The sequence below is a fragment of the Cavia porcellus genome, unplaced genomic scaffold, assembly GCF_034190915.1.
Source record: "Cavia porcellus strain 051 isolate PalLab524CR breed Dunkin Hartley unplaced genomic scaffold, mCavPor4.1 scaffold_5, whole genome shotgun sequence".
NCBI lineage: Eukaryota > Metazoa > Chordata > Mammalia > Rodentia > Caviidae > Cavia > Cavia porcellus.
Window position 1 is genome coordinate 24791952 of NW_026947488.1, and position 18089 is coordinate 24810040.

Below are 18089 nucleotides of genomic sequence, written 5' to 3' on the forward strand. Positions count from 1 at the left end.
AAACACAGTTATCATCTCTGAGGTATAGGTTGTCTGGATCCTCTGGGAGGATGCCATCACAGTGTCACTCAGGCTCGCCGTTCACTGACTGCATTGGGAGGGATCTGGCTCTGTGGTAATGTGGTTGTTGACAGCATTAGGTTCCTTGCAGATTGGTAGACTGAGGGTCTCAGTTTCTTTCTATCTTTCAGTGGGAGGCTGCCCTTAGTTCTCTGCTGTGTGGCTCTCTCATAACACGTCATCTGGCTTCTTCAAAGCTAGGATAGAGTGTTTCTCAGTAAGACAGATTTTAAAGTATTAGACCATGTAACTGTGCAGGTACTCATGTTCAAGACAAGCCGTGGGTCCCACTTGGATTCAGTGGGAGGATTGTATAAGGCTGTGAATAGAGGAGGCAAAAATCAGGGAGGCTGCAGTAGAGTCTGCCTGCCTCTGCTTTGTGTCTTTAGCTCACTGAACAGTGCATGAGATGAGCATAAGTTCTGATATTTGAATGAACGAGGAGTGTGTCTATTAAATGTTTCTAATTCCTAGCCTTAAGCCTTCTTCTTCTTCTCTTTTCAGAATTACTGATTTGTTCTTGAGACAACTCTGCTCTTATCTGTACTCATGGATGAACTTCAGGATGTACAGCTCACAGAGATCAAACCACTTCTAAATGATAAGGTAAAGACTACTCTTTTTATTGCCATACAGACAAGTCTTTTCTTTTGCTGTAGGTTTTTTTTTTTTTTTTTTTTTTTTTTTTTTGTCTTTTTGAGACAGGGTCTTGCTGTGCAGTTCAGGCTGGCCTTGAGCTCACTTTGTAGCCCAGGCTGGTCTCAAACTCGCAACGATCCTCCACCACACCCGGCTTGTAGTTCATTTTCTATATAACCTGAATGGTAACTAACTCAAAACATTTAGCTTGATTTTCTTTCTTTTTTTTTTATTTTTATCGGTACCGGATCGAACTCACGACCACCTGCTTGCAAGGCAGGTGCTTATGCCGCTGAGCTAAATTCCCCAGGTCCTTGATTTTCAATAGAAGGAATACTTTTTTTTTTTTTTTTTTTTTTGGTGCTGGGAATTGGACTCACAAACTTGTGCTTGCCAGGCAGGCACTTTTTTTTTTTTTTTTTTTTAAGACTAGTCAAGTGCAGTAGTGAGAAGGGGGGAAAGAGTAGAACAAGGAGTTCAATCTGTATTGACTGTGAACAATCAATTGAGATAACTCACTACCTTCGGACCAGCCACAGGCAGGCACTTTTAATCCCCAGCCCAGAAGGAATACTTTTTAAAACTACATTTCTTATCTAGGCATGGTGGCACATGCCTATAATATCCAGCAGGTATTATACCCAACAGGAATCTAGGCTCATTGTGAAGGAAACTGAGACAGGAGGACTGCCTTGAGTTCAAGGCCAGCCTGGGCTACATAGTGAGTTTATGTAATATATACATATGTAATATATAATATATATTATATATGAATATATACATATGTAATATATGACATATAGTGATTATATATATAATATATATGATATAAAAGAGGGATAGGTTAATATATATATATATATATATATATATATATATATATACCATAACCCATCCCTCTTCTTTTTGTTCCTTTACTTTTGGTTCCATAGGTCAAATTTAGTCAAGTTAATTTTGAGACTTTCCTATTTTGCTGATAGAGATGTTAAGGAAAAAAATAACATGTAACAGTTAAGTAGAAAGTACCATAGCGACTTTTGCCTTAGAATCTAAGTACCTTTCAATTTGTACAAGGAAAATTTAACATGCATCACTAGTGATGCACAAAGGCTGAAACTCCATGAAGTTCTTAGATTTCATGATCACATTTCTTTCAACATGTTTTTCATCAGGATGCCTGGATCTCAATGATATACTTCATTTTTATGTTAGTATTAGAGAACTTTAAGATGAGTAGCAATTGGGCTGGGGATTTAGCTCAGCGGCGTAAGCGCCTGCCTTGTAAGCAAGCAGTCGTGAGTTCGATCCCTGGTACCAATAAAAAGGAAAAAGACAAAAAAAAAAAAAAAAAAAGATGAGTAGCAATAATTGACAGCCCCCAGGACTCAGTAACTAGGGTGGTGTGACATAAGATATCAAAAAGTTAGACAAGCTGATCTCTTTTGTCTCTCTCTGTTCAGCCAATGTGTTTTTGTTTTTTTTGTCTTTTTCCTTTTTCCTTTTTATCGGTACCAGGGATCGAACTCACGACTGCCTGCTTACAAGGCAGGCGCTTATGCCGCTGAGCTAAATCCCCAGCCCCCTGTTCAGCCAATGTGTTGAGAATTCCTTCTTTTATACCCCATTCTTTCGGCTTTATCATTTCCCCCTATTAAAATATTCTTTTTTTTTTTTTTTTTTTTTGTCTTTTTCGTTTTTATTGGTACCAGGGATCAGTCGAACTCACAACTGCCTACTTGCAAGGCAGGCGCTCATGCCGCTGAGCTATATCTCCAGCCCCTTCTTTTTCTTTTTAAAAATTTATTGAAAATAGAAATTCAAAGTCTTTACTTCTAGAATTACCAACAGATCACCTATGGATATACTCAAAATGTGCATCTCTCCCACTAAATGCCATCGCTTTCCCCCATTACTGAGCTTTGTCACATTAGTATTATCCAGAAGGTATGTGGAAGTGAATGGAATACATGTGTAGGACATTTGCTGAGAAGGAGGGCATGAGTTTTGTGCCCCTTGTCAGAGCCTAGATTCTTGTTGGGTATGTTGTAAACAGAGAAGCCATTCTGCAGGCCACTTGCTCAGAGCACACCCCATAAAATATTCTTGTATTGTTGTTGTGCGTGAGTCCACGGCTTCTAGGAAAAACTTGATGGATAAGGTGGGGGGGCCGAAGGCACCAGGAGATGCTATTGCATATTATCTTTTTCTGCTCAACTAAGCCTTTCACAACTTCCAGGTCTGCTGACTTCTCTGTGTTTACTATTTTGCTGTTGAGTTCTGCCAGCCCAATTTTTATCCCTGTGACTTCGTCATCTCTATTACTGTCTCTTCCTGCATCTCTCACAAAACTTCCTGCTCCTTTGGCAAGCTGCACTTTTTTTTTTTTTTTTTTTTTTTTTGGTCTTTTTTGTTTTTATCGGTACCAGGGATCGAACTCACAACTGCCTGCTTGCAAGGCAGGCACTTATGCTGATGAGCTAAATTGCACTTTTTATTTTGCTGATTTTCCTCATGTTTTCAGAAAACTTCCTCTTTGAAGCATCATCTTTTTGTTTATGTGAAGGGCTATTCCCAAAAATAATGTGCCATGAAGAGGAGAAAGGACAAAATCTACATCTGAAAACCTGGCGCAGAGCTGCAGAAATGAATGTTTACAAGACAGCTAATTTCCAGTGCCAAGCCAGAGTTGAGAACTGTGGACCACAGAGGCCGTGTATGTGTCCTGGCCCCGCTTCCGCTTCCATTCTGATTTAGTTGATATGGAGTGGGACCCAGGAATCTGTATTTTTAAACAGTGCTTCAAAGCCGGGCATGGTGGCTCACGCCTGTAATCCCAGCATTTGGGAGGCTGAGGCAGGAGGATTGTTTCGAGTTCGAGACCAGCCTGGACTACAAAGTGAGCTCAAGACCAGCGTGAACTGCATAGTGAGACCCTGTCTCAAAAAGACAAAAAAAAAGGGGCTGGGGATTTAGCTCAGTGGCATAAGCACCTGCCTTGCAAGCAGGCGGTCATGAGTTCAATCCCCGGTACTGATAAAAATGAAAAAGACAAAAAAAAAAATTAAAAAAAAAAAGACGAAAAAAAAAACAATGCTTCAGCTGATTCTGATCAGGCTTAGGCTAGGTTCCTTCCTGAAGCTAAACTGCCTACTCTCACCTGCCTTGTAAATTAACTGATGTCTAACTAAATTAGTGTAGGGTGAGATTAAGCCTTTTATTTTTCCACAGTACTGGAAATTGAACCCAGAGTTCAAGTGCTCTACCACTGACCCCCAGCCTTTTTTATTTTTTTGAGACAAGGTCTTGTTAAGTATCTCAGGCTCACCTTGAATAATTTATCTTCCTGCCTCAGCCTCCTAAGTAGCTCCAGTATAGGCATGCCACATACCTATGTTGCTTAAGCTTTTAAAAAAGAAAAAAAAAAATTGTTTCAAGGGTAAGAAGTGGATCTAAAGTAATTCTGATTACCCAGTATAGGAAACCTGTAACTGATGGATTTCAGCTATTTGAGGACTGGATCATAAATAAGGGAACAGTCCTTCCCTGACCCTGAGAAGGTGCTAAATGAACGAATTGGAAGAGTTAATTATCTGGAAGGCAGCTGGAAAAGGAAGGATTAGTGGTTGTTCCCATGAAAAGAACCAAGTTAATGTTTGAGCCTCCTCTCTGAGATGTTGGACTGTGTCTTATGTATAACTGAATATTATGGACTGAATTGCATCCTCCCTCCCCATTTGTGTCAAAGCCCTATGCCCTGCAATGAGACCTTGTGGAGATAGAGCCTTTGTAGCAGTGATTAAAGTTGGGGCTGGGGATTTAGCTCAGCGGCATAAGCGCCTGCCTTGCAAGCAGGCAGTCATGAGTTTGATCCCCAGTACGGATATAAAAGAAAAAGACAAAAAAAAAAAAAAAGAAGAAGAAGAAGTGATTAAAGTGCAATAAGTTCATAAAAGCAGAGCCTAATACAGCAGGGTTGGTTGCCCGTCCCTACTACCACAGGAGGACGCAGGAGAAGGCAGCTGTCTGTAAGCCAGGAAGAGCACTGCCACGCTCTGCTACAATCTTTTTTTCTTTTTTATTTCTTTTTCGTTTTTATGGGTACCAGGGATCGAACTCAGGACTGCCTGCCTGCAAGGCAGGCGCTTATGCCGCTGAGCTAAATCCCCAGCCCCTCTGCTAGAATCTTGATGTTGAGCTTACCAGCTTTCAGGATAATGGAAGATACGTGTCTGTGTCTTTTAGGCCCGCCGGGGTATATTATTTTGTTATGGCAGCTCAAGTAGACAGATCCCAAGCAATGTCTCATTTCGTAACATCTGTCAGCTCCTTGCTGAAGCTGTGCTGTACCCACCAGCTTCCCACACTGCATCTTGTTCCTCTCTTTCCCTTAGACATACTCCTGTCCTAGCACTGTTCATGAGAACTTTCCGTATTCTAGTTAAACTAGTAGACAAGAGGCCTCCTTAGATGGTGGCATTCCCACACAAAGAATTACACTCCACTAGCTGTCCACTGTCCTCAGTATGTGAATGCTACTGTTATTGCCCAGCTTTTCATTTGTTATAAAATGTATAATAAGGAAAATGCCTCTCATCCATTATTTCATTTGATTCTCCTTACATGTTAATGAGGTAGGGGCAGAGGTAAATTTATCTCATATTGCTGATAAGTAAACTAAGAAAGGAAAGTAGCTTTCTCAGATGAGTATCAAAGAGTGCTTGCTATGTGGTAGGATTTCTTAGTCTTTTTTGATGTTTTAGGCCATATATATATATATATATATATGTTTTTTTTTGTAGTACCGGGGATTAAACTCACGACTGCGCACTTGCGAGGCAGGCGCTTATGCCGCTGTGCTAAATCCCCAGCCCCCCCCCCTTTTTTTTTGAATCAGGAATTGAACTCAGAATCTTGTGTTTGCCAGGCCACTGAGCAATATCCCTGGACACCACATATTTTTTTATTTTTGAGACATGTAACCCCAGACTGACCTTGAACTCGCAGTAATCCTCTTGCCTCAGCTTCCCAAGTGCTGAGATTACAAATGTGTGCCACTATAATTTTTGTGGGACACTGTTCCCTTGCATTGTAGGATATTTTGTAGCATCCTTGGCTTTCTCCTCTCTAGGAGCACTTCTGGTGGTAGCTACTAAAATATCTCCAGATGTTGATGAGAACCATTGACATAAGAGAAAAGCCTTAAAAGTTAAATAGGAGGGGCTGGGGATTTAGCTCAGCGGCATAAGCGCCTGCCTTGCAAGCAGGCAGTCGAGTTCGATCCCCAGTACCGATAAAAAGGAAAAAGACAAAAAAAAAGTTAAATAGGAATAGATACTGAAGAGTTTGGTAGTGATTTTTGTTTTCTTTCTTTTTATGCCTATTCTGCTATTACTTGTTTATTAAACACCTTTTATGTGCCACATGTCTCACATACATTTCTTTATTAATTCTCAGAGTATCCCTTTGAAGTAGGTAGTATTATTCTTCACTTGGCAGATGAAAAACCTTACTAAAAGGCTGATCCCTGTCTGAGAGTGGCAGAGATGGAACTGAAACCCAAACATTTTCTACTCTTAAAACCTTGAGACTTTAGTGGCACAGTGCCTGCTTGGCCAGTGCTAGGTTGTGAGTTTGATTTCCAGTTCAAAAAAGGGCCACGGATATAGTTCAACAACAAGCACCTGCCTGACCAAGTGCAAGGTTCTGAGTTTGATTCTCCATTCCAAAAAACAAACAGACAGACAAAAAATACCCAAACAAACAAAAGACTTTACCACTGAGACTTGCCCACTGTGCTGACCCTGTTTTGGCATGACTTCTATGGAATGGCTTGTCTCTTTAAAGGAGAAACCTAGAGATATATATTATTTTGCCCCACCTTTCTGTCCATTATCCTTGTAAATACATTGTTAGCCAAAGATCCTGCTGTACCCTTGCAGGCTTCAGAAATCTATAGGAGGTCTAGACCCAAACTATTGCAGAGAAATTTGTCCTGAGATGACTAAGGAAACATTCTTAATATAGCTTTAAGTGAGACCTGTGTTAACTTGTCTCTTGTCATTTGTTGGTATTTTTCCCATTTTATTTTAGTATGCCTATAATTTTGTCTACAGCTCAGAATTGTCAAGAAGTGGGTGATTTTGCCTGCTTATTTTGGCTCCAGTGATGAAAAGAAGCAACCACCAGTACTTGTTTGAAGATAGAAATTGCATAGATGTATAAATGAATTGTTTAAAATAGCATCGAGCCATTCTTAGAGTAGGTTTAACCATTCTGGGAGATCTCCTAACCTCTTAAAAGTAGTGAAGGCATTTTTAAGATGAGGCTCCACTTTGTAGTGAGGCTTACAAAAGTTAGGTGATTTGTCCAAAGCTAGAGTCTGATAGGTGGTAGAGCCAGGACTAGAACCTACATTGACTTTGTTCTCTTTCAGAGGTTTAGGGCCCTTCCCCCATACTGTCTCTTACTGTTGCTTGTTCCAGCTTCCTCACTCAGCAGGCTAGGAACAAGCAGGGAGCTGACCATGCTTCATTCATTTTCCCGTCCTTCCTCTGTCACTGTTTAGGTACAACCAAATCTGATGAAAGCCAGTTGTAAAAAAACAAGTAGGTCACAATAAGCTTCTGAAAAATTGAGAAAAAAAGCAGGAAAAGGAATAAATACCTTTAGTGGACAGACTAGAAACAAGTTACTTTATTTTGGTTGTTACAGAAAAAGTGAGGGAAACCAAAGTGCCACTTAAGGCTTCCCTTACTAATGACCAGACATGAAAGCAGAGAAATGGGAGGAGGATATTACTTGGGATCAGCATTTCTTGTAATCTGCAGGATAGCAGAGACTGAAGGATTTGTGCCAAGGTCACTTAAAAAAATGAAACTAAAGAACCTAGCTCAGTGGTAGCATACCTGCCTGAGGACTTGCAGGAGGTCTTGGGTTCAATCCCCCAAACCACAGAGTTATAGCAATATTTATAATTAACAACAGATTTATTGACATTTTCATCAGAGGATATTTGCAAAATGCTACATAGGGGGTGGACTACAATGTGCTTAGAGGTGATTGTCACATCTATTGTCAGAATGACCTAAATGGGACTGGGGTGGAAGCATGTTACCAAGCAATTAAGATTTTAGTATATGTGCTACCAGAGCGAGCACAACCAAGCAAATAAGGATGCCATTGTGACAGACCATGTGATGTAGGGCTGGAGATATAGCTCAAGTGGTTTAGCACCTGCCGAACAAGTGCGAGGTCCTGAGTTTAAAAAAAAAAAAGAGAAACAAGAGGTGGTAAGAAATACCCACTATGGGGCTGGGGATTTAGCTCAGCGGCATAAGCACCTGCCTTGCAAGCAGGCAGTCGTGAGTTTGATCCCTGGTACCGATAAAAAAACAAAACAAAACAAAACAAAAAAAAGAAATACCCACCATTTATCAAGGTACTCAGGGAGTTTTTAATGCAAAGATTAGTGACTTCTAACAAAAGCCTAATACTGTGTTAGTGTTGACATTTATTTTAGAGTTGAAATTGTACCTTTTTAGCAGTCTGTAGGTGATTATCTGATTGTGGATACTTTTATAGAAATATTTAACTGCTTTATGAAGTTCTTTGGGACTGGGGATGTATAGCTCAGCAGCATAAGTACCTACCCGGCAAATGCAAGGTCATGAGTTCAATCCCCAGTACAAAAAAAAAAAACCAAAGTGAGGAGTAAAATTCTTTAGGAATCCTGTTTTCTGGAATTTTTATTTTTTATTTTCTGGGGGTTTTATCTCATTTTGTTTGCTTGGTTTGGTTTTGTTTTTTCCTTTTCCTGTTTTTATTTTTTGGTTCAATGTCTCCGTATATAGCCCAGGCTGGCCTTGAAATTGTGATCCTTGTCCCTCAGCCTTCAGAGTGCTAAGAAGATCCACAGTTGTGGATCACCATTCCTGGATAGGAAATATGTTTCTTTTGTTTTGTTTTTTGTTTTGAGACACGGTTTCCTATGTAGTGTAGGCTGTCCTTGCACTCACCATGTAGCTCAGGCTGGCCTGGAACTTGTGGTGATCCTCCTGCCTTAGCTTCCCAAGTGCTAGAATTATAGGCTACACCACCACACTTGGGAAACGCACACACACACAAGTTTTCACTTGTTGCTGGGTATTAACTTGAACGTATTTCTCCTTTAAAATGATTTACTGATGATTGTAAGGCACTGACAACTCATTTATGTTAATTGATAATGTTAATCTTTACTATTAAAGATCAACTGGAGTGGGGCCTAGTGGTACATACCTGTAATCCCAGCTACTTGGAGTCTGAGGCAGGAGGAATTTAACTTCAAGGCCAGCCTAAACAATTCAACAGAATTCTTTCTCAAAATAAAAATTTAACTGGGCGTGGTTGGGCATACCTATAATCTCAGCACTCAGGAAGCTGAGGCAGAAGGATTTTCATGAGTTTGATGCCAGCCTGGGCTACATAGTGAGTTCAAGCCCAGCCTAACCTACACAGTGAGACCTCATTTTAAAAAAAAAAAAAAAAAATCAGCCCATTTCTAAAATCTTTACTGTTGTAACAACTTGTTTCCCCCCACTTTAGTTCCTCTTCTCTTTGGTACTCAATGTCTTACTGAATCAAACATCCCTCTTTTGAAGTATTCATGGCCTCTCCAAAGTGATATTATTTTTGCTGAGTGTCAGGACTAAATATAGTGTGGTGAGTCAGACACTGACCTCTACTGTAAATTCACAGAACAGGTCGATTCATTTCATATTTTTTCCTGTGGTTAGCTGGTCCTAAGTTTTAATTGTCATCCTCTTTACATTATATTTATTGCCTTCCATCTTTCAAAACTTGTTGATCTCTTTCCTCCCTAGTGATTACTTGTTCCTCCCTCCCATCTTTTTGTTTGCTTTACATACCTTTCTTCCTTCATTGATTTGTAATGCTTCCTTAATTTCTAGGCTTGTAATTTCTCTCAACACCCCCCCCCACCCACACACACACACCCTGGGCAACTGAACTCAGGGCTTCACACTTGCTAGACAGATGCTGCACCACTGAATTCCTTCCCCAGCCCTTAATTTACCTTTTTAAGCTGCTTTGTTTATCTTCTACACATGGCAATTTGGCTTCACTAGAGGCTGTCCCTTGACAGTATCTTTTAATTTTTTTTATTTTTTTGACAGTATCTTTTAGTAATAGTTAATCTTTTTCCTAAATAAATTATCTTTTTTTTTGCTCTTCCTCCAAATTGTTATTTGTTCACGGATTCTTTTCTGCTTTTTAAAAAAGTCTGCTTGGTGCAGACTTTAAAATCTCTGAATGTGGAATTAATGGTTATGTACAAAAAGAGAAAGAAGAAAGCACTCACAGTTTGTAATTTCTGGTTTTATTAGAGGGGAAGCATATGCCTTAAACATCACAGACACACAAGCATCAAGGTCAGGGGCCACAGGAAACCTCAGCTTCCCAAAGTGTACCCAGTGAGTAGTAGTGAATTTCAGTAAGATCAGAGAATGTAGCCTGGTAACTACAGTTGAGTCAGGGCCAAATAATGATCTCCTTTCAGAGAAGAGTGTGTGGATGCCAGGCACTGTTAAACAGACCCACTTGTGTCGGTTTTCCAAGTTGATCACTGGAAAACATTTTTCAAGAGGGCCTGACGTCTCTTAAAAAAAAAAAAAAATTCCAAGGAAACAAGTGTTATACAGTCTTCCTCCCACTTAACAGCCCCTTTTACCCCTACATTGGGTCAGGTCATGTAGCTTTTTTTGCTAGATACTGGAGAAGCAAGATAGCTGCCTTGTGAAAGGAACTGCCTATTTCTGGTTTGGCATTTCTCTTTGCACTCATTTCAGAGATTCTTGCCTCAAAAAGTGCCTCATGGCTATGATCACATGATTATGAGGGAGAGGAAATCATGCATAAAGTGACATCTGCTTCCCAAAGAGCTCATCAAAATTTGTGGCTCTATATTCCATATGCAATTTTAGTTCACATTAGAGTGATTTTTTTTTAATCTTTCTAAAATAATCTCTTGAGAAACCTCTGAGAATCTGTTAGCTTGAAGCCCTAATGTGATCTATTTTGACATGATTATAAATCATTCCTCAGAAAGTTAAGTGACTGTTATGTTACAAAGTATTAAATTGCAAGCCTGGGGGTTAGCTCAGCGGCATAAGCCCCTGCCTTGCAAGTGTGGGGTGGTGAGTTAGATCTCTGGTACCGATAAAAACGAAAAAGACAGAAAAAAAAAAAAAAAAAAAAAGAAAGAAATTGCAAGCCTGGTGTTGTGGCACATATTTGTAATCCTAGCACTTATGAGGCTAAGGCAGCTTGGTGCTGCCACCCTGTACTATATATTGAGACCCTCTCTCAAAAACAACAACCAAAAACAAACAAACAAACAAAAGCAAAAAGTATTAAGTTGCAAACATCTTTTTTTAAACGGCTGTACCAAACCTTTTTTGGTCTAGCTTTCTAATTATAGATGGGGAAACACATGTTTGTTATAGAAAAGTATAAAGGAAATTATAATCACTCAATCTTTATACAAAATAACTGCTAAAATTAAGTTTTAATGTTTTTGTTTAGTGCATATTTTGATGTAGTTGAGATCAAATTATAAAGACATTTTGTATCCTATTTTTTCACCTGAGAATGATTTTTTTTTTTTTTTTTTTGTACTAGAAATTGAACCTAGAGCCACATTCCTACCCCTTTTTCATTTTGAGATAGGGTCTCTCACTAAGTCACTAAATTGTGCCTGCTGGGCTCAAATTTGTGATCCGACTTCCTCAGTCTTCCAGAGTGCTGAAATTAGAGGTGTGCTGACTGCTGTGCCCGACTTACCATATGGTAAACTAGAATGCAATAGAGTTTTGGGCTTCAGCCCAAAATCTTAACAAAAATCTCTCAACATTTAATTATTTTATGTTGATTTGTTCATTTTGTGACTCTGTATCAATAATAATAAATAAGTGGGTTTTTTGGTTTTTGTGTTTTTGTCTTCTTGGTTTTGTTTTTGTACTGGGAATCAGACTCACAGCCTCGTGTTTGCCAGGTAGCCACTGTGCCGCTGAGCTGTGCCCTGGCTTAAATAAGTGTTCTTCAGGGCCAGGGGTTTAGCTTGGCAGCATAAGCACTTACCTGGCAAGCGCAAGGTCGTGAGTTCAATCCTCAGTACCAAAAAAAAAAAAGTGTTCTTCAACTGAACTGCCAAGTAATATGTGCATTCCAAATGTGGCAAATGCAACAGCAAAACTGTATTTTTAAACTTAAATTGTACATGTGGCTGATCACATGGGATGGTACTGTTCTAGAGATCATGCCAGCTGGTTCTACCAGTTCTCCTGAGGAATACTGTTTCTTTGGGCATGTGTACTACTAGGCTCTGTCGTTAAAGCTCTTATTTTGTCCTTCCATCAGTGAGGCGTAAGGGGAGTCAGGAAAAACTGTTTTAAGAGTTTCTTGAAGGGAATGGATATTCTCTTAGGATCAGATACCTAGAGCTTCTCTGTAGGGGAAGCTCTTGGGAAGTTGCTTACTAGTAGCTCCATATCTTCTAAAAGCTGTTACGGAAAATAATAAAAATGTCTTGATAAAATAGTTTCTTAGGAGTATTTCACTTTGGAGGCTCCCTGCTTGTCCAGAGTAGCTATCTATCATCTCTCTTTCCTCTTTTTCTCCACCTTCAAATAAATTGTCTTGTCTTAGTTTAAAAATAAAAGTTTCTGATAATGAGAGGATTTCTTTTCAGGAAGGGACTTACACTTGATGAAAAAGCAAGTCAGAAGTTTTGTTTTTTTCCTCAAATACGTATATTGATTCTTACCTTTTTTGTATTTCTGTGTCATACTTTTGAAGAAATGTCTCAAACTTACCACCATTGACTTTATTTCTCAGTTAAACATTACCATCATATAATCTCTTTTCAGGAGAGTGGTGAATATTCTTTAGATCTTTTGACTGTGTTCAGCTTTTTTTAAAATGGTAGTTAGTCTTAGGGATTGTACCCAAGGCCTTGCAAGCTTGAGGTCGTGAGTTCAATCCCCAGTAACAAAAAAAAAAAAGCCCTGTACCCAAGGCCTTGGGCATGCTAGGCAAATGGTTTACCATTTTTACCATTGAACTACATCCCCAGTCTTGTGTATGCTTTTTTTTTTTTTTTTTTTTTTTTGAGACAGAGTCTTGCTGTGTAGTTCAGGCTGGCCTCAAACAGCAGCTCTCCTGCCTCAGCCTCCCAAGTACTGAGATTATAGACATGTGTCACCATGCCCAGCTTTGTATCCACTTTTACAATGATGCAGTGATTTTTGTCTTTTTGAGACAAGATCTCACTGTAGTTCAGGCTGGCCTTGAGTTTGCTGTGGCGCAGGCTGGCCTTGAACTCACAGTGATCCTCTTGCCTCAGCCTCCCCAGTGCTGGGATTGTACGTGTGTGCCACTGCTCCCAGCAGTCTTTTTTTTTTTTTTTTGTCCTCTGTCACCTGTTGTATAAGATGCAACAGATGTGCCATTATATGGGGCATCCTATTCTGTCCTTTCCCTCCTTTGGTGAACTGCTTTTCTTCTTATTTAGGTGTCATGTTTTCCTTTGCTGATCCATCCATAGCTTTGTCTTCTTTTATAGCCTTCTTTTAATTCCCAGATCTCAGCATTCTGGCTCCTGCTGTCTTTACTCTGTAAGAATTGGCTTCTAGTGCCTTTACTTCTGAATATTGAGGGTGTACTGTGAGACTCTGGTCCACATTTTATTTTCTTCCCATACGTTTTCACTGTTCTCCTTCAGTAGGGAGGTTCAAAGATACAAGCTTTCTTAAGATACTAGGTTCCCTCCCTTTATTTTCAAATGAAGCCCACCAGAGTGTAATCTCACCTCTGATGATGTAGCCTGTATTAACATGTCAGTAACTCATTCTGCCTCGGAAGCCTTTTGAGAATGATTGTAGTTTAATGGCAATCAAGAGGTTGCGCCTGCACTGCTTCACTGTGAAATGAATTTGCTGCAAATTTGGGAAAACCACACAGGGCAACTGACTGTGTTTTCTGCCTTCTGTTGACAGAATGGGACACGAAACTTCCAGGACTTTGACTGTCAGGTAAGGACTGTACAAACACCAAAGGGGCTCCTCTGTACAGGATCTCTGCAGAGATGTAGTGGGAGTCTTGTAGAAGTGGATCTCTTACCATAGCTAATCATGACTCCTTAGTGTTGTTTTGATTTATTTAAAATGATTTGTTCTCATGTTGAAAAATTGCCTGGTACCTGCTTTATGACTATAGATGAGTAGGTTGAGTTGTCTTTTTTTTTTATTAAGGTCTCATTTCCTTGCCAGACATGGTGTTGCTTCTTTGTAATCTCAGTGCTCCAGGAGGCTATGGCAGGAGGATCACAAGTTTGAACCCAGCCTGGTCAACTTATCAAGACATCATCTCAAAATAAGAATTTAATAAGTGGACTAGGAGCCAAGTACATTGGCATACACCTCTAATTCTGGCACTCTGGAAAGCTAAGGCAGGAAGATCACAACTTGAAGCCCCACTTAGGCAATTTAGCAAGACCCTATCTCAAAATTTAAAAAAAAAAAAAAAATTTAGAAAGCACTGGGAATACAGCTCAGTGCAGAGTTTCTCGGTTTGATCTCCAGTGCCCTAATCTGCCCTTCCCCTATTTTCTTTCCTTAAATGAATTTGGAAATCTCATTTGTCACGACTTGCAGGTGGAAGGTTGCCACGACTACAGAGAAGGTAGAGAATGGATAGTTGGTTGTTTCTGTTTTCGAGACAGGGCCTGGAGACAGAGTTCTGGCTTGGGACTCACAGCAAGCCTCCTGCCTCAGTCTCCCAAGTGTTGGGATTACAGAGGTGTGCCATCATGCCCAAATGAGGCTAGAGAGTTTGGAGGTAAACTTCTCAACAGGAAAATATTTTTCTTGCCTTTGTGTTTGGAAATATAAAATTCAACCTGGCTCATTAGTATCTTCTTAAGTGATACTGTTCTTCCTAATCCACTTTTGCTTGTAACTCTATAGCCATTTTGAAAATCAATAAAATAAACCAGGAATTCTCTATTCAGTTATCTATTAACTGGTCCCGAAAGAAATGGGAAGACCCAGGTATTGTGGCACATGACTGTAATCTTAGCACTCAGAAGTTTGAGATTAGCCTGAGGCTACATAGTGAGTTCAAGGTTAGCCTGAACTACAAAGTGAGACCTTGTCTCAAAAAAAAAAAAAAAAAAGGAATGAACATATGGATATGGGAACCATGTAAATTTAGGCAGTTTGGCCTTCCCACTTTGGGTTAAGATGTCATGGCAGGGGCTGGGGATTTAGCTCAGCGACATAAGCGCCTGCCTTGCAAGCAGGCAATCGTGAGTTCGATCCCCAGTACCCATAAAAAGCAAAAAGACAAAAAAAAAAAAAAAAAAAAAACAAGATGCCATGGCAGTGGCATGAAGTAGACTCAGGACAAGCAGGAGAGGAGAGTGCTGGAAACCAAATTTCTTGCTTCCAATATTCAGCCATCCTGAACAACTGCAGACAAATAGTTATTTTCAAATAACGCATTCTGTGTTAAGTATAGTAGGCTATTCCTTTCCTCGTGAGACTGCTTAGAAGTTTGAAATTAGAACTTGGGCACATGCTGTAGCATTTCTGTAATTATAATATATTCCTCTAAGAAATATTTGCATTGGACTGGGGACATAGCTCAACAGTAGAGACTGGGTTTAATCCCTGCTACCAAACAAAGAAACAAATAGTAACACTTTGTGACTGAAAAAAAAAGCATAAAAATATCAGAAAAGCATAAAAATAAAGGTTCCCTATAACTCTGCTACCTAAAGATAAACATTTTTATTTCCAGTTTTTACTTTCTCGTTCTGGTTATCGAGAGTGTATACTGAATATTTGGTAAGCATAGAGAATTATAAAGTAGCTAGAGAAAATTCATAGTCCTGTAACCCAGAGTCCACCATGTTAGTATGTTGATATATGTATTTAGTTTGAAATTCTTTTATTAAAGCTAGGCATTGAGGTGCATGCCAGCAACACCAACCACTTGGGGTGCTGAGGCAGGAGGATCACTTTGAGTTTGAAGCCAGTCTAGGCTCCACAGTGAGTTCAAGACCAGCCAGAACTGCATAGTGAAACCCTCTCTCAAAAAGACAAAAATAAGGGGCTGGGGATTTAGCTCAGCGGCATAAGCGCCTGCCTTGCAAGCAGGCAGTCGTGAGTTCGATCCCTGGTACTGATAAAAACAAAAAAGACCAAAAAAAAAAAAACGCAAAAAGAAAAAAATAAAACATTTATTAAAATGCAGTTTTATTTATAAAGCTGCTTTATGAGATGTATATTTTGTATTCCCTTTTCTGATTTAATATTACAACCCAATCTTATTTCCATGTCATTTAAAAACACATAAAAATAGGGGCCGGGGATATAGCTCAGCAGCATGGCACCTGCCTGGCAAGTGCAAGATCCTGAGTTTGATTTTGGGTTCAAAAAAACCCACAAAAATAATACTTAATGAATGCCTATTATTTCATCATATGGCAATACCATGACTTAACTGTACCTTTTTTTTTTTTTTTTTTTTTGGTCTTTTTGAGACAGGGTCTCACAGTTCAGGCTGGCCTTGAGCTTTGTAGCCCAGGCTGGTTTCAAACTCACAAAGATTCTCCTGCCTCAGCCTTCCAAGTGCTGGGATTACAGGCATGCGCCACCATGACTGACTGGCTGTACCATTATTTTAAAATTTTTCTTTTCTCCCCTCTCCCATGAAGTACTGGAGATTGAACCCAGGGCTTTTACATTGAGCTATATTCCCAGCGTTAAGTTTGATTTGGTTTGAGACAAGATCTTGCTAAGTAGGCCAGGTTGGACTCTTGACTTGCAGTCCTCCTGCCTCAGCCTCCTAGAGTGCTTGCTAAGTAGGCCAGGTTGGACTCTTGACTTGCAGTCCTCCTGCCTCAGCCTCCTAGAGTGCTAGGATTGCAGTCTTATTATACATTCAAGTCACTGAACATTGTCATACATAAATTTTATCTGTATTTTTTCCTTAGATGGTCCTTGGTGATTTTTTTTTTTTTTTTTTTTTTTTTTTTTTTTGATACCAGGGATCAAACTCACAACCTCACACTTGCCAGGCAGGTGCTTATACCACTGAGCTAAATTCCCAGCCTTTTAGATGGTCCTTGGAAGAAGTGTATTTAAGGCTTTTGATTTATCTTGGCACATTGTCTTCCTCTTCCACCTGAATATTATGATAGATTTTATTTATTTATTTATTTATTTATTTATTTTTGTCTTTTGAGTCAAGATCTCACTATGCAGTTCAGGCTGGCCTTGAACTCACTTTGTAGCCCTAGTGTGGAATTTGCAATGATCCTCAACCTCCAGAGTTGGGATTATGGGCATGTGCCATCACACTGGGCTCTTATAACGGATTTTAAAAGCTGCTGTCTGATAGAATATATCATTCCCATAGAAGAGCCTGGTAATGGATGATGTCCTTGATCCTAGAATAAGGCTGAATAATTTCATGCTGGCTCTTCAGTTGCAGTTGCTCTTCAGAGGATGGATTTATAGATGTGAGGGCTGGTCTTTCATACCACATTTCAAATGTATGACTGTTGCGTCAATGGAATTTAAACAGCTTTAAGCCCTTTCAAATCACTTTGTGAATAGGCATTTTTAGAAAGTGAAAGTAAGGTAAAATGGCTCTCCTGAAAGTTCCTCCAACAGAGAAGTATTTGGGAGAGAGCTAGGGTCCAACCAGTCACCTGTTTCAATGTTAGTGGGCCTGAATCAATTTTGGGCTCTCCTCTGATCTTCAAGGCTGGCAGAAGTATGGCCCCAGGCTACCCTCTAGCTCATATCCTATATCCTCTTTATGTGGCTCCCTCCCCGAGAATGGAAGTTGTTGGTGACCTGCTCCTGACTTCGGTTTTGTACTTTTAATTTCTCATTGACGGCCTTTGTACACAGTTCTTCCCCTTGAAATCTTTTCTTTCCTTTTTTTTTAAATGATAAAAATCAGAGCCTCACAATGTAGTTTTCATTAAGTTCTAAGGATATAGGAGACTTTGTTCTCATTTAGAGAGAAACAAAGAATCTTGTATCCAAAGTTTTCCTTATTTTTCACCATCCCTAACCTCTGCTCCTTTTTCCCTGTAACTAGAGTTTACTCTTGCAAAAGCCTCTGTCACATTGCATTACTAATGGTTGCCCTCTACTCAAAACTCACATCATTGCAGCTTAGCAGCCGCCTTGTAAGAAATCTTTGCCTAACTCTAGGGGAAGCCCAAGGGAATACTCTCATCGGTTGAGCAGAGCTCACTTGTCTATGTGTGGGTCAGATGCACGCCACTGAAGTGCTCACTGGCCTGAGAGTGTTCT

At 39.8% G+C, this 18089-nt stretch overlaps 1 protein-coding gene and 1 non-coding gene across 5 annotated transcripts in view; one reads left to right on the top strand and one right to left on the bottom strand.

The window, feature by feature from the left end:
* Positions 1–18089, top strand: part of Ndrg3 (NDRG family member 3) — a 71360-nt gene that overhangs the window by 19763 nt on the left and 33508 nt on the right. For 2 of the 4 annotated variants that reach the window (XM_003467636.5, XM_005002762.4), the window contains exons 2-3: positions 565–666; positions 13752–13787. In XM_003467636.5, the coding sequence (XP_003467684.1) occupies positions 610–666; positions 13752–13787 (93 nt within the window). In that variant the 5' untranslated portion in view covers positions 565–609. The remainder of the gene's footprint in view (positions 1–564; positions 667–13751; positions 13788–18089) is intronic. The other 2 variants (XM_063248399.1, XM_063248400.1) reach the window with 1 other exon arrangement.
* LOC111756219 (small nucleolar RNA SNORA11) lies at positions 2667–2791 on the bottom strand. The gene has a single exon (XR_002790693.1). It is a non-coding gene; the product is annotated as a small nucleolar RNA SNORA11 (small nucleolar RNA).